A 14,754-nucleotide genomic window follows, 5' to 3' on the forward strand; every position below is an offset into this window, starting at 1 on the left:
GACGGAGGTTTTCTAGAAGTAGGTGTGAGCAAACACTGTCTGTGCGTGGTGAGAAATCGTGTCATACATTTGGGATCAAGGAAGGTAGGCTGTGCTTAAGTCGTGTGGGATTCTCTCCAGGCCAACAGTGAAGTCTGAAAAAGGCTTGAAACAGGACTTGGCAGTATTGATGCTGCAGCTAAGGGTTATAGAATGCCACGTTTCTCAGATAAGCAGAAAAATACAGTAAGAGTCTATGGTTTATGGATGGGTGGTAAAACTACAAGGTGAGTGCTCTCTCCAGTTGTAACGCTTATGCTTCAAAAAGCTATTAGAAAACCTGCAGTGACTCAGAAAAATGTCAGGAAAATGACTCAAGGCTGTAAAACATGCCCTGTGTTGAGAAATTTGGAAAGGCAGTTTAGTTTATCAAGGGGAAAATTATAGGGAAAATTCCTTCTAGTCGAAGTACTGACAACACAGAGAGAAATTTGATGAGTATCTATAAAAGGTAGGATTTTTTTTGTTCAATCACAAAGCAGTCTCCAGGGGTTCTTTTGGCTCTTGCTATGAGAAACTGCTGTTACCTCCTAGATTATTTTTCTTAAGTTTCCATTCAACTCTGTCAAAAGGGTAACTAAGCAAAATACCTCTTTTCAGTGTTTGAGAACGCTGGTTGGACACACAGGTGGAGTCTGGTCATCACAGATGAGGGACAATATCATCATCAGTGGATCTACGGACCGAACGCTGAAAGTCTGGAATGCTGAGACTGGAGAATGCATACACACCTTATATGGACACACCTCCACTGTGCGCTGCATGCATCTTCATGAGAAAAGGTGAGGCTTTGCCCAATGCTACAGTCACTGTTCAGCATATAATTTACACTTGTGTTCACAGCAAATGATTGTTAAACTCGGGTAGCTCATCCAAGATGGGGTGAAATACAAACCAGGTGAACCACTAAAACTAAACTACATAAATCAACACAAGGGAGGAGATGATTAATAGAAGCAAAAGCACAAGATTGCTAATTAAAGAACAGAAATTGAGTCACGTACTTTATAAAGTCACATTCTGCGTTATTTCAAAACTAGTTCTTTGTTACGCTGTGATCCAGTCTCCCACACTAAATAATTTCTTCTTTTTGTCAGTGCCACAAACTTGTACTCATCTTGCAGAATGACTGCTTAAGTATCAGCACTGCAGTCTTTTCTGTACGTTTTAGCTGATTATATCATCATTCCTGCAATAGTAAACCATGTCTTGATCCACACAACGAATGCTGGCAAAGCTCCTTTACTTGGCTGTGGTATGGAGCTGCTGACAGTGTGCCTGTTGCTTGCTTTCCTTCTTTTTCAAAGAATGATGAGGTTTTATCTTTATCAGTTTCATTAATTCCTTCTCAATTCTGTTCTTCCCTAAAAAAGCCTTGAAAAGTTTAAACTGAAAAGAATCAAGCAGAATAACTGTTACTTTACAAAAACTTCTAAAGATCTCGTTTAATTGGTATAATTAGTTAACTTAGTCATTAAAACAGAATGCTCCTAGCACTGACTGGAGCTCAGCACATTCATAAGCTTTCATAGGCAGATACAAGAGCCTACATAATTTCTCATGGCATCATCGTTTTGCTGTTCAGGAATTAAATGCCTTTTTAAATACTGATTGCTAATTATATCAATAGATTCTGGGGAGGTAAGTAAAGCACAGAAGGAAAAACAGTGCAGTAATTTTTGACCCTAATAAAATGCCAGACTGGATCTTTGGTGGGTAGTGGACTAATGCTATCTCATGCCTCAAAATAAAACATGTAACTGATTTATTGTAATACTTTTATGTCCGATGCTAAGTACAGGAGGGGTTTTCTTGTTCCTCCAGAGTGGTCAGTGGGTCTCGAGATGCTACCCTGAGAGTTTGGGACATAGAGACGGGCCAGTGTTTACACGTTCTGATGGGCCACGTAGCTGCAGTTCGGTGCGTTCAGTATGATGGCAGAAGAGTTGTAAGTGGTGCATATGATTTTATGGTCAAAGTGTGGGATCCAGAGACAGAGACCTGTCTGCACACACTGCAAGGGCATACTAACAGAGTCTACTCATTACAGGTATGTGATTTTCATCTGCTGCTTTAGTTTCCTTAAGTAACATTTGAAGTCAGTTTATTTCACCTTGTTTATTAAGTTGTGGGTACCTACTTCAGAATGACACAGGCCACAAGAACACAGAAGCATCTGCGATAGTCCCCGCTTTCATTTTGTTACGCTAGTTATATGTTGTCTTTATTTAGAAACAGACATACTTTTTTTAGAGAAGTATTTTCTAAAGCACCCAGTACAATAAAGCCCAAATCTGGTATACCAGCAAATGAAATAGTTTTGTGGTTGCTGGGTTGTTTGGTTGGGTATTTTTTTAAACCTTGCATGTGTTTTGAAGCTATGTTTTTGCTTTCCCAAAAGAAATTCAAAACTTACTGGTTTTAAATAAATCAGATGATACAGTAATTGAAAATGTGCCAAACCCCTCATTGGATTAATGTTCTGAATTATGCAGATCTGCTTATCCTTATTTTGTACTCCCATCTTCCAGTTCCAAACTATAATTCACAGTAAGACTGAACCTAAAATTTTAATGTTCCAGTGTAAATATCCAGCCTTCTACTTCCTCTTCTCTGAGTAGAGGCCAGATCTACAACTGTGAGGCTTTGTCAACAGCAACATGTTACTGTAGATGCAGGTTATTGTGGTAGTGCTCTGTGGCATGGCTCTATTGCCTTCCGTTCACCCAGACTGCTCATCAGAACAAAGCTGGCAAAGATGCACAGAGCCCTCATGTAGACTTTCCTTACCTTTACTAACCCAAAAGATTGTCTTGCTCATTCATAGAGTCAGAGCATCACTTCCAGGCATTGAAAGGCGAAAGAAATTAATTTCATGCTTGTGCCTGTTCTCACCACAGTCTGGCAGGACTTGAAAAACAAATTAACAAAGACAGTTCAAAATGGGGAAATCGCATTCAGCATGTAACTGGTCTGCGGCTCAGAAAGTGAAGCTTGGTGCTGGAGACATTTTTCATAAAGTTTGTCTTTCATAAGGTGTATCTCACCATCGTAGATAAAATATGAACAAAATACATAATTGGTTTCCTTTCTCTAAATATGTAGTAAAATTTATCAGACATCTCCAGCAATTCTCTTACATTCATATGCTGAGGAGTGCTCTGTAGACAAGCAGCGAGCACGTTAAAAATGCTGTATGACCTACCTATCTCTTAAAAATATTCCGAGGGTTGTATTTCAGCTAGGGCAGTTTGGGAACAGTTTATATTATTCTGCCTTATCTTTACCAGTGGCTCTTGTTTTGCCTTATGAATATTCATATCTTGTTCTGATACTCTAGCAATAATGGATCAAATAATTGGGTTGCATTACACAGTCATGCTATTCATGCATGGCATTCTGAAACAAATTGGGGAAGGGTAAGAGGCTGGAGGTGCTTTCATTTTAAGGACAGAAAGACTTTAAAATTGCATGGTGAGCTCCTGCCCTTTGGCCTGAATAGCCCCAAACATCAGAACTCCCATAAATAGAATGATCAGGCTGAATAACCAGCCTGTCCTCCCTGGCCCTGTGCAATGGCAGGTTCTGTTACACCTCAGTGTTTCCCCAGTTGTACACCCCCTACCATTTTCCAGAGGTTGTTGCATGGAGGTTGAAGACTACTGACCGCATTGTGTTTTCTTACTCTTCCTTAGCTGCCTTTGAAGTAACCCCCAGACTCTCTGGGTTCATAGATACAGCTCAACCACTGATCCAAACAGTTCTCTGTTTGACTGTGGTAGTATCAGATAAAGTTTGTCTTGATGCCCAGCCTTAAAGCTCTTTTCTGAATACCTTACATGGAATAGAAACGAATACCGTACATGGAATACAATTAATTTGCAGGGAAAGGGGAAAGAATTCAGAATTTTACATAAATCTGGTTTAGTTCCATTTAGGGGAGAAGAACATTCTCTAGTGTTTCCACCCCACAAGTCTGCTCTGCTGCTTAACACTCCTCGTCCTTTTATCTGAACTCAGATTAGTTCGCATCCTCTTTTGAAAGCAGGGTACCCAAAACAGGATGCAAAATTTCAGCCAAAGTCTTACCAATGCTTACTAGAAGTGAAAAATTATTTTATGTGCCTTACATAGCACACCCCTATTTCAGATATGAAAGTGTCTTTTTTTTTTTAGTTTATTTTCACCAGAAATGCAGTGCATGCAGCAGATAAGAGGTCTGTGTGTGCCAGTTGCTCTCCTCTGCATTCTTTGGAACCCTGGTGCCATGCTCAACCATTTTTGACTATAGAGGTCCAAGATGAGAGTCTTCTGCAGGTCTTATAAAAAGAATAAGTCTCAGATAGTTGAGTTCCCTTAACTGGGTTCTTTCTTTGCCATTATTAGATACCAGTCAGTCCACATGGCCAAGTCGTGTCAGATTGCCCTTGCTACAACAAAGTCTCCTGCCCAGCCTCTATTCTCCCAGGCTGCAGCTGTACATTCATTCCCTGCCAAGCTGAGATCCTCACAGTTTTCTCTTGACTTTTACACTCTTTGCTTTGGGTCAGTTCTACTCTTTCAAATGTCACGCAAATCCTAATGAAAATACCAATGCCAGACCCCACCTGCAACTCTTTCTGATATCTCTAATAATGCTGTGAACAAAGTTCTGAGCAAGATAGTATCCCTGCCTCAGATCTGCCTGCCTCTTTCTGAAAATACAACCAAGACATCAGCCATTTCACACGGCTTTTTTACTCTGTCACAGAACGAAATAAATCATACTGGTTAAGATCATTTCCCCACAAATCTGTGTTTGCTGCTACTTACTGCATTGCTAAGGGCTTGCAACCAGATCAATTTGTTAGTTCCTTGTGAAAATTGAGCTTAGTTTGACCAATCCATAATTCCCCATCTCCCATCATCATCTCCTTCAGTAAAGAAAGGAACTGTATTTGCCATCTGAAACTTGTCTGTTTTCCATGGGTTCTCAAAGATAGCAGCAGATGTCTCTGAGATTGTCTTAAAACAACTTGCCTTATGTGGATTTTTTTCCCCCATTCTAGCAAAAGCTTGTACTCAGTTGTCAGTGGTGTCAAGGCTGTGAGCCTACACTCAGATGGCTGAGGACTGAAGCAAAAAACAAGTCAAATAGCTGGCCTCACGTGCTGTTTCCTTCCCACTGAGCATAAGTGAGCTATTTTTTATTTTGGCTGTCCTCTTGTTTGGTTTTGGTTTGGGGTTTTTTTACAGAATAGTAAAGCAGCTTTTGCTAGTTTTATCTTGTTTTATGCCCTGCCTTTCTGATTTTGTCCCAGTGTGCTCTTTTAAACACACCTATTGATCTACTTTCTACTTTTTGTACAATTCCTTGTGCTTTAGCCAAGTGGGTCTTGGTAATTTACTACACTTCCTATCTTCCCTTCACACAAGGATAGTTTGTGTCTTTAGGAAGTGCCAGCTCTCCTGAACTCTTCTTCCCCTCAGAGAATATAGAGATAAAAACCTCATGGGAAGGAAGTCTCAGTTTATTGAAGTATTTCTCCTTGAAGCCCACTGGTTTTATTCTACTGCTCTTTTCCTTCTTTGAGAATTCTGGACTCTTATGTTATTGTCACAATCACTCAAGTTACTTCCCACCTTTGTATTCTCTGCGTGTTCAGTCCTCTTGGTCAAAAGTGTCTCGTCTCTTAGCTGATTTCTCTACAAGTTCACATTCTACATTATTTTATATATACTGTATGCTCAGAAAAATCCAAGAATTTGGACACTCACATTAGCCTGTTTGCCTTTCCTTACAATGACTTGGAAGTTAAAGTTCGTTACTGCACACAATTACGATTATAAAATGGCTAAACTCAGCATTTTTCAATTATATTCCTTCTACTTTCCTATGCTTCTATTTTTCTGCAGATGATTCTGCATTAATGCTTTTGCCCTTCTCCAGCTTAAAGTCCCTCTGATTTGTGGAAAACAGTTTTTGCTCATTAATATCTTTATTAGGAAAACTACATTCTCTTACTGTTGTATGTTGTAGTACAGTCAGGATTCTGTTGTGCTTAATGGAGTTGTATTACAGCTAAAAGACCAGTGGTTCAGAGTCTTCTTCTCCTCGAACTGGCTACCACAATAGCCCACATCTATTACACGAAATCACACTGACCATTAATCACCTGCTCCGATACCAAACGTGGTCATCTCTACTTAGACTGAATTGTTACATTATCATGCAGTTGCCATAGTGTATATATAGTATCTAATGTTGCACTTAGTGAGTTAAATGCTTAATAATCTTCTTTGTAAGATCCTAATGAAATTGTTTGTAATAGATTTACCTTTCTTGTAGTTTGATGGTATCCATGTGGTGAGTGGATCTCTTGATACTTCCATCCGAGTTTGGGATGTGGAGACAGGCAACTGCATTCACACGCTAACAGGCCACCAGTCTCTCACAAGTGGAATGGAACTCAAGGACAATATACTCGTGTCTGGGAATGCCGATTCTACAGTCAAAATCTGGGACATTAAAACAGGACAATGTTTACAGACATTGCAAGGTGAGCTTAAACTACCTTCATGTCAGTCAAGCTGTCTGTAGTAACCTATGATGCAGATTCTCTATGAAAAAAAAACAACTTGAAAACAATTACATACAAATAAACAAGCACAGACCACTTACATCTTAAATATTTTTCTGATGACAGCAGTATGATATTTCTCTGAATTAGAAGAACAAAATGTATTTAATTTAATCTATTCAGATCACTTGCCTATTATGAAAGGCAGATGGTCTGGACTGATAGCAATTTGCTATGGGTGTATTAGCCTAATAAGCCACAGAAATATGTAGGAAGTGACATCTCAAAACAGTCAACGTATTTATTTAGGGGTCACTTGGATTTTTCAAAGCTCACTGATTAATTGGATCGGGAGGCAAAGTACACTGTCTGTTGCAATAAATCAAATGAGTGGAAGATGTTTCCTTATTTCAGTAAAGAAGAAAGATTGTTGTTGCTATTTTGACAGTTGCCACTCAGGCATCATGTACATGGACACATTGGTTTGTTTCTCCGCACAAAAAAGGTCCTTATATCATCCCCATATACCATATGCAGCATTGCAGGTTGGAACAGAAAATTAAATTTCCCTGTAAAGCAGATTCTGCTGATTTAACAGTCTATATTTATATGTCAATATATAACTGTCAATATTTACTGATAATCTCATAGTAACACTTCAGAGGGACTTGGAGACAAATGCTTACCGCAGTCACCTCATTCTGGATGGTTAAGTTCATTTTCATCATCATCCAAGTGCACACTTGCCCTCCTGCTTGTACACAACAAAATGAGATCACTGTAACAAAGAAGGAAATCCCTGGGGACTTTTCACTTATTTAAAGCATGGCAAAGCTTCTGTACCTCTAAATGCACAAAAATTGAGTTAACACATCTAATAGATAGAAACAGCTGTATGCAAATAGCTAGGTATTTATTCTATAGGCAGTGCTGTCTGACCTTGCTTTCTAATTGTACATGAAAATGTTTTGGTTTACCGTTACAGGTCCCAACAAGCATCAGAGTGCTGTGACCTGTTTACAGTTCAACAAGAACTTTGTAATTACCAGCTCAGATGATGGGACTGTAAAACTTTGGGACTTGAAAACGGGTGAATTTATCCGAAATCTAGTCACATTGGAGAGCGGGGGAAGCGGAGGCGTCGTGTGGCGGATCAGAGCTTCTAACACAAAGCTGGTGTGTGCGGTTGGGAGCCGCAATGGGACTGAGGAAACAAAGCTGCTGGTGTTGGACTTTGACGTGGATATGAAGTGAAGGGCAGAAAGATGAATTTGTCCAAACGTGCAGACGATGTTCTCCTGTCCCTCCCCCTGGGGAAAAAAAAAAAAAAAAAAGGAAAAAAGAAAAAAAAAGAAAAAAAATATCCCTTGTCCTTGGTGGTGCAGGATGTTGCCTTGGGGCAGCAGATCCTAAAGACCTACAGACTACGAAGGAGAAGACAAAGATGACAAACTCTAACTGACAAGAGAGGCATTTGCTGTCTCGCCACATAAAAAGGCTACACTTTTGACCGGGGCAGCTTTGCAAAAATGCGACTTTTGAAATGAAACCAGGTGCAATTATTTCTTTACTTTCCTCCATCTGCTCCTTGAGCAATTTGGAGGCGAAAAAAAAATATTGTTACAGTTCTTATTAAAAGGTTATTTTACCACAAAGATCTCAAAAGAAGCTGCACAGGCAAGCCTGCTCGTGCACCCCTGGGCCATCCTGGGTCCCGGCAGCCCCTCTGAGCAACATGCTGTCCTTTAGCCCCGCTCTGAGCAGGGGGTTGGACTGGACAACCTCCAGAGGTCCCTTCCAACCTCTACGAGCAGTCACTGGTTGACTTTCAAAAACTAGAGAGCATCTGCAGTGAAACAAAACAAAAACAAAGAGTCCATTCCTGGTGTGGAAAAGCTAAAATATTACTGTGAATTGTTTTGTACAGTTTTATCAGAGCTTTTTCTTTTTTTTCCTTTGATTCCTCTTTTTTTTTCTTATTTTGCCAACCATTGCCAATGTCAATCACAGTATTAGCCTCTGTTTAATCTATTTACTGTTGCTTCCATCTACACTCTTCAACGCATAAGTTGCTCTGAGGTGGCAAGTTGTCCTGGGTTTTGAGAGTCCTCTGATGGATTTAATTCGCAATGCTGGTGCTAGAAGTAGGTCTTCAATTACGGGATTGTTGTCCCACCCCTGTACTGTATTCCCAGTGGCCAAACTTATTTATGCTGCTAAATGAAAGAAAGAAAAGCAAATTATTTTTTTTTATTTTTGTTTCTGCTGTGACGTTTTAGTCCCAGACTGAATTCCAAATTTGCTCTAGTTTGGTTACAGAAAAAGACTTTTTGCCACTGAAACTTGAGCCAACTGTGCCTCTAAGAGGCTGAGAGTGGAAGAGTTTCAGACAATTAAGAGTGAAGTTTGCCTGCAAATAAAGAATTGAGTGTGTGTGCAAAGCTTATTTTCTTTTTTCTGGGCAAAAATTAAAACACATTCCTTAGAACAAAGCTATTGCAGCCTGTTCTGTGGGGAAATTTTTCTTTGTGAGGGCTGTGGTGAATGGAATGAACATACATTAAGAAAAACTGACAACATTTTTTAAAAAGATGATAAAATACAAAAAATGGAAATAAAGTTGCTGGTCAGTCTTAGTGTTTTACAGTATTTGAGAAAAAAAAAGAAACAACTGTTACAGTTATTGCTGGGAGGAACTGACAGAGCAAAAACTTCGTGTTTTTGTAAAGATGTCACATGCAAACGAAATGAGAAGCGAAAGAGTCAAATGGTTTGCCTCATTCTCCAAGAGCCACAACTCAAGCTGAACTGTGAAAGTGGTTTAACACTGTATCCTAGGCGATCTTTTTTTCCTCCTTTTTTTTTTGTTTTGTTTTTGTTTTATTTATAGTCTGATTTAAAACAATCAGATTCCAGTTGGTTAATTTTAGTTATGTAACAACCTGACATGATGGAGGAAAACAACCTTTAAAGGGATTGTGTCTATGGTTTGATTCACTTAGAAATTTTATTTTCTTATAACTTAAGTGCAATAAAATGTGTTTTTTCATGTTAGTATGTCTTTTTTTTCCCCTGCTCCTCCGTTCCCCCAGTTGTTAATTCAATATCATCTCTCCTACGAAGGGTAAAGCAGGTCAAGTTGCTCAGCTTACTGGTAGATGCTGAAATATGTCGCAGGACTTTTTATGTAACCCTTCCACAAACAGGTGCACGAGTGTCCTCTCCTTCAGTTACCGTATAGGATTTGTCACATGGGCTTCACAAACATGCGGGAAAGCCATTAGCTTCCTATCACTAGGAACGTGTCAGGATTTGGCTATAAAAAGCCATTCAAGTATGGAAAACTTCTTCCAATAGCATCTTGTTACTGCATTAAATTGAAACTTGACGTTTATTATTTATGGATTTCAGTCAATTGATTGCAGTCTGACAGCAGAGAACAAATCCATAAATACAACTGAAAATCAAAGTTCAGATTGTAGGAGAGCTTAAAATAAAGCTTCCGAAGAAGAAAAAAACAACCCCACATCATTCCAGATCAGTCCAACAGGAGTGTTATCAGTGCCCTGAAACCAAGGTAAGTCAAGTCATCAGCTGTCTTAGAAACTTACCACTTGAGTGTCATTTTCTCTCTCAAATCTTGACCAAAATCATCCTTTTTTCCTGTTTAAGACTCTTCTGTCAAGGCAGAACATTTACTTGTTTGTCACAGTTTTCCCTGTAGAAAACTTGCATTGAAGAAAACCAAACCAAAACATTAGAAGAGAAAATACATGGATGGAAAAGCCAAATATTTATATACTTACACATCTATGACTATGTGCTATTCAAATGTAGTTCCAATCCCAGTGTTACGCAAAACAAGCAATGCTGAAGGATGACGCTTCCATCTGGCCCTAGAGATTAAAAAGCCATAGAGGATAACTGAGGAGCTACAAATTGTAAAATCTGTTCACTGAATTGGCGTTTAAGGGGGAAAAAAATGCAGCAATCACTGACAAATAAAAGCTACGATCATCTCAGTATTTATGTGAAAGCAATGCAAGAACTAATCCTCGCCTAAAATGACAGTGAAGGATTGCCAGGACTTCACATTGTTCTGCTGAGAATGTGGGCCAGGACTCGGCCCGCCGGATGACAGAAGGTACGTCAGGCTGCGCTGAACTTCTGGTGAGAGGGGATGGAAATACAAGGGTAAAACTATGAATTATTGAATGCAGAGAGCAGAGCCATAGCTTTTAAGATTATGTAATTCTCTTTCATGATCCGTAGGAATTGCAACAACGTGTATTCAAAGAGCTACGGCGCTGGCCTGACACTGCAGGAGGAGAGATTTCTGAGTAACACCGCGCTGGAGGCCAGGAATACAAATTGGGGCAGAAGAGAAAAATGACAGAAAAGAAAACTTTACAAACCCACATCAGTTCCAGGTGTGTTTAAGCAGCCAATATGACCAGGAGCAAAATGTGCTTAACCAGAATTGAGAAGTTTTCCCATTGTTAGTATAGTTCCAACACTATCTATCTTAAGTTCACATTCATGCAGAATAACTTGAACCTGCTAAGCAAACAGCGTTTATAGCTTCCTTCACCCCAGATCAGATTTAGGTTAAAAGAAAAAAATAGTGGCTTCAAAGTGTAGATACGACAGACTAAATACAAAGCCCAACACAGTACTTTTAAAAAGTAATTTTTGAGTCTTTTTTCCCCATCAGTAAAACAGCTTCACGAAGTTCATTGTATAGCACTCTGCAGCCTTCTATTTTGTGAAAAGCCTGGTTAGGTTTGCATGATTTGATGTTGCTGATGGGACATCTCAACAACATAGCTCAATCAGCACAAATTTCTTCATTTATTGAAGTAACAGATTTCAAAAATGGGCCTGTAAGCAAGCACATCGTGTGTAAGAAGCTGTTGAAGCACTTTTGCTTTACCATCTCGTTATTGCCCGCTTCATGTTGAAGCACTCACCCTAACACAGTTCACTTCATACGAAGTCTGGTTTGGCAGCACATGCTCCAACCATGACTGTTCAGGAAGGATCTTCCTCTTGTGTAATTAATTAGATTGGATTTTAAGGTGGGTGGTGGTGTTTTAAATAAAAGCATTCAATAATGCCAGTAGAAGACTAACTGCTTTATGCTTTCAATACACAGGCACTTCTTGCATCTAATGGCTTAGTCATGGTAAGCTATGTCAAAATACCCACAACTATCCCAGAGAGATAACTGCAGTAGTGTTTCTGGCATCTTACCCTCTTGTTTTAACATGGATTCCCTATTTAATTCTTGATTTAGCCCCAGAAAGCAGAAAGAGCTTTCTCAGTTTTCTCCTGTATCTGAAGTCAAGTGAACAACATTAAAAGAAATTTAATAGGTATTATTCTTAGTGGACCTTGATTTTAGCTAACAGTAAGAGTGAGCTAGTGTTGCCACTGCCTCCAAGAGCCTGTTCCTATGGTCTCAATTTAGTTAACTCAGAAAGACCAGCTGCGTCTGTGCCAATTTGTAGTTCAGATCAGCAGCTCTCCCAACAGAGCACAGTGCTGCCCTGGAGCCCAGAGACAGGATTCCTTTGGGGTGTAACTAAATCAGAAGCAGCTCTCCAAGAGCACACCCCAGGCACTTGAGCCACTACGTGAGCATGTGGGACCAAACCAGAGCTAGTCTAACACCTCAAAAATACATGCAGGTGGACATTAGGTCCTCAGGACCAGGAAACTGGCAGTACAGCTCTGTCTCTACTGCACAGCCCTAAGTGCTAGTGCAAGCGTAACCTTCAACAAACCCTCTCCCACAGCACCCATGGCTCCTGGTTCATACGCAGCACTCAGCTCCCATCCAGACAGCAGCAGCAGAAAAACAGAACGTGCCTGATAGCACTATAGAGGTTTTGCCAGAGAAAAACTCTCTTTCAGGATGCTTATGGACATGTTCTTCTGATTGGCTTATGGAATCCAGTTTAAAAGAAATACATACCTCTCGGTATCAGTCTAGCCAAAATTTCCTACCAGCAAGTCAATACCTGAATCATTCAAAAAAGAAATAATGGAATTCTGTAATTAGGTAGGTGAAAGAACCAGATTCTAACAACAAAACAAACAAAACTTGCCAGTAATTACTTGAGTCACTCTGACCAAACAACTGTTAGTTACTTGAAGGGTAATATCCATGCTGACCACTGAATCTTCAATAAAGTGGGAATTTTTCCACATCTCCTGCCATTTTATCTATAACCTTGATCCCTGACAGTGTTCAGCTACACATGCTATGTGATGATGTTTCCTATTTTACGATGATATACGATGTTTATACATTAAGTATATGATCTATATGATATACACCAGCCTTTTCAAACTTCACCTAACAATGACATATACAATTTTTCAAACCCCTCTTCAAGCATCAGCGCAGGTTTGTAAATATAATAGATGTTTTAACATAAAAGCTGCTCCAGATCCCTTCTGAGATAGACAGTCTGACAAAGCAGGTGTCACCAAAAAGTCAGCAGCTACTACAGGCTCCTGCTCCCTGTTCAGATTGCCAAACAGCCCAGCAGCTGTAGCGGCACTTCAGAGAAAAGAAATGGTGCATTGTGCTGCCATGAGTACACACTGACGAGGAGAAATGCTGCAGCATTCTGTGAGTGCAGCTGCCTAAGGACCAATGGCTTTAAGCCCATGTATACCGCATTGCTCCAGCCTGGATGGGACATAAGAGTCCTATACAATCATAATGAAGCTAGGACAGAATCTCCCCACCACCTAGAGATGGCAGAAATCATTAATCACAGAGGTTGCCGCTCAAGATCTTGCAGCACCCAAGAATCCAGCAGTGATTCTAAACTACTTGCTGTACAGGACAACTGAGACTTGGCCAAAGGCATCCTCCAGCTCTCCTGTATCCTCAGCTCTGCCTTGCTTAGATCCAACTTCAACTGCTGATTCCTACTCACAAGCTGATTTTGTTCAACCCTACATGGTAGCAGTAGTTTTGGTAAAAGATAAACTGCCTGATTCATCTGCATCTCTGTTCTACTGAATCTACTCTCTACTTTTTGCCACTTTCTGCACAGGGACAGCACAACCTCAAGTCTTAACACCTAATGCTCCAAGGTAGTACACGAAGATGAGAAGACATGATTCAGCCCACTATGACACATTGATCATCAGTATTGCTAAAATTATTTCCACCCTCAGTCTAGACTGAAAATAATATTCTAGACCTGATGTAATGAAGCGAGTTTCAAGTTGATTTCAATTATTTATTTTTTTCACACATGAAGATTTAAATGTCACCAACTTCATCCAGCTTGGGTTTTCTTCGTGCCTGCAGAATAGGCACATCCTAAGAAGCTTCACAGTTTAAGTAGGATCATGAATCTCATTGCCTAGAAGCTGAGAGAGGTCATGATCTATGGACAATGAAAAACAGGAAAGCCTATGTGAGCTGGATGTGAAATGACCAATGGAATTAAGGGAAAGGGAGAGGAAATGAATTTGGGGATTTTTCTGTCCAAGAGATCATAGTTTTAAGTCCTAAAACAGGTACTATGGGGTATTTCATCATCTTGGCCAACAAAGCACAGGAGTAAGCTTTCTTTAATGAACCCTTTAGTCTGACTGCCCTGTAATTGAGGATACGACCGATCGTGTTAGCTCTGAGTCTCATGAACTTCTCTTACCTGAGGCAGGTTGTTTGATGGGAAGATGAATGAAATGCCCCTGGACCTCCTCCTTGTGTCTGGCTCCTCATGTCAGCTGGCCAGATGTCTGACATGCAGATTTCACAGGGTGCTTACAGTGCACTATTCCAGAGTGCTTTGTTCTTTCAGTTTAAAACAGGAAACATGGAATGCAGATCCAAAAACTTCAAAGGCAGTTTCCTTTGCCAAAGGAGTTGCATTTCAACTCAAGTTCACTCTCTAGATTAAATATTCAAATCTGACAGTGTGGGAAGATGCTTCCCACCTTCAAGAGAACGGATGGTTTCTAAGGAATAGAGAAATTTAGATTAGTTGGCCATAAATATCATTGTGGTAAACTGAGCAGTACAACTGCTCCTAAAAGGGAGTTTTATTTTGAGCTCCTTGGTTTCAGATAAATTTCTAATATTACCACAGCTTTGCAAACACACAAACAATATAAAACATGTTTC

The 14,754-nt window shown here is 39.9% G+C and overlaps 1 protein-coding gene and 2 long non-coding RNA genes across 7 annotated transcripts in view; 1 reads left to right on the forward strand and 2 right to left on the reverse strand.

Moving 5' to 3' along the window:
• FBXW7 (F-box and WD repeat domain containing 7) overlaps window positions 1-9,653 on the forward strand; it is a 128,264-nt gene extending 118,611 nt beyond the window's left edge. For all 3 annotated transcript variants that reach the window (XM_061374302.1, XM_061374317.1, XM_061374308.1), the window contains 4 exons: window positions 640-821; window positions 1,864-2,089; window positions 6,368-6,578; window positions 7,585-9,653. In XM_061374302.1, coding sequence (XP_061230286.1) covers window positions 640-821; window positions 1,864-2,089; window positions 6,368-6,578; window positions 7,585-7,853 — 888 coding nt within the window. In that variant the 3' untranslated portion in view covers window positions 7,854-9,653. The remainder of the gene's footprint in view (window positions 1-639; window positions 822-1,863; window positions 2,090-6,367; window positions 6,579-7,584) is intronic.
• On the reverse strand, window positions 991-7,577 carry LOC133223592 (uncharacterized). Its single transcript, XR_009728623.1, has 3 exons — window positions 7,295-7,577; window positions 6,357-6,537; window positions 991-2,949 (listed from the first exon to the last, which is right to left on the reverse strand). It is a non-coding gene; the product is annotated as an uncharacterized LOC133223592 (long non-coding RNA).
• Window positions 9,654-9,793: 140 nt separating the features above from the next.
• Window positions 9,794-14,754, reverse strand: part of LOC133223597 (uncharacterized) — a 227,473-nt gene continuing 222,512 nt past the window's right edge. For all 3 annotated transcript variants that reach the window (XR_009728629.1, XR_009728626.1, XR_009728628.1), the window contains 3 exons: window positions 14,282-14,588; window positions 12,577-12,622; window positions 9,794-10,495 (listed from right to left, as the gene is read on the reverse strand). This is a non-coding gene — a long non-coding RNA (uncharacterized LOC133223597). The remainder of the gene's footprint in view (window positions 10,496-12,576; window positions 12,623-14,281; window positions 14,589-14,754) is intronic.

Source organism: Neopsephotus bourkii, unplaced genomic scaffold (genome assembly GCF_033783945.1).
Source record: "Neopsephotus bourkii isolate Nb327-2 ecotype Australia unplaced genomic scaffold, CSIRO-AGI_Nbou_v1 NB_168, whole genome shotgun sequence".
Classification (NCBI taxonomy): Eukaryota; Metazoa; Chordata; class Aves; order Psittaciformes; family Psittacidae; genus Neopsephotus; species Neopsephotus bourkii.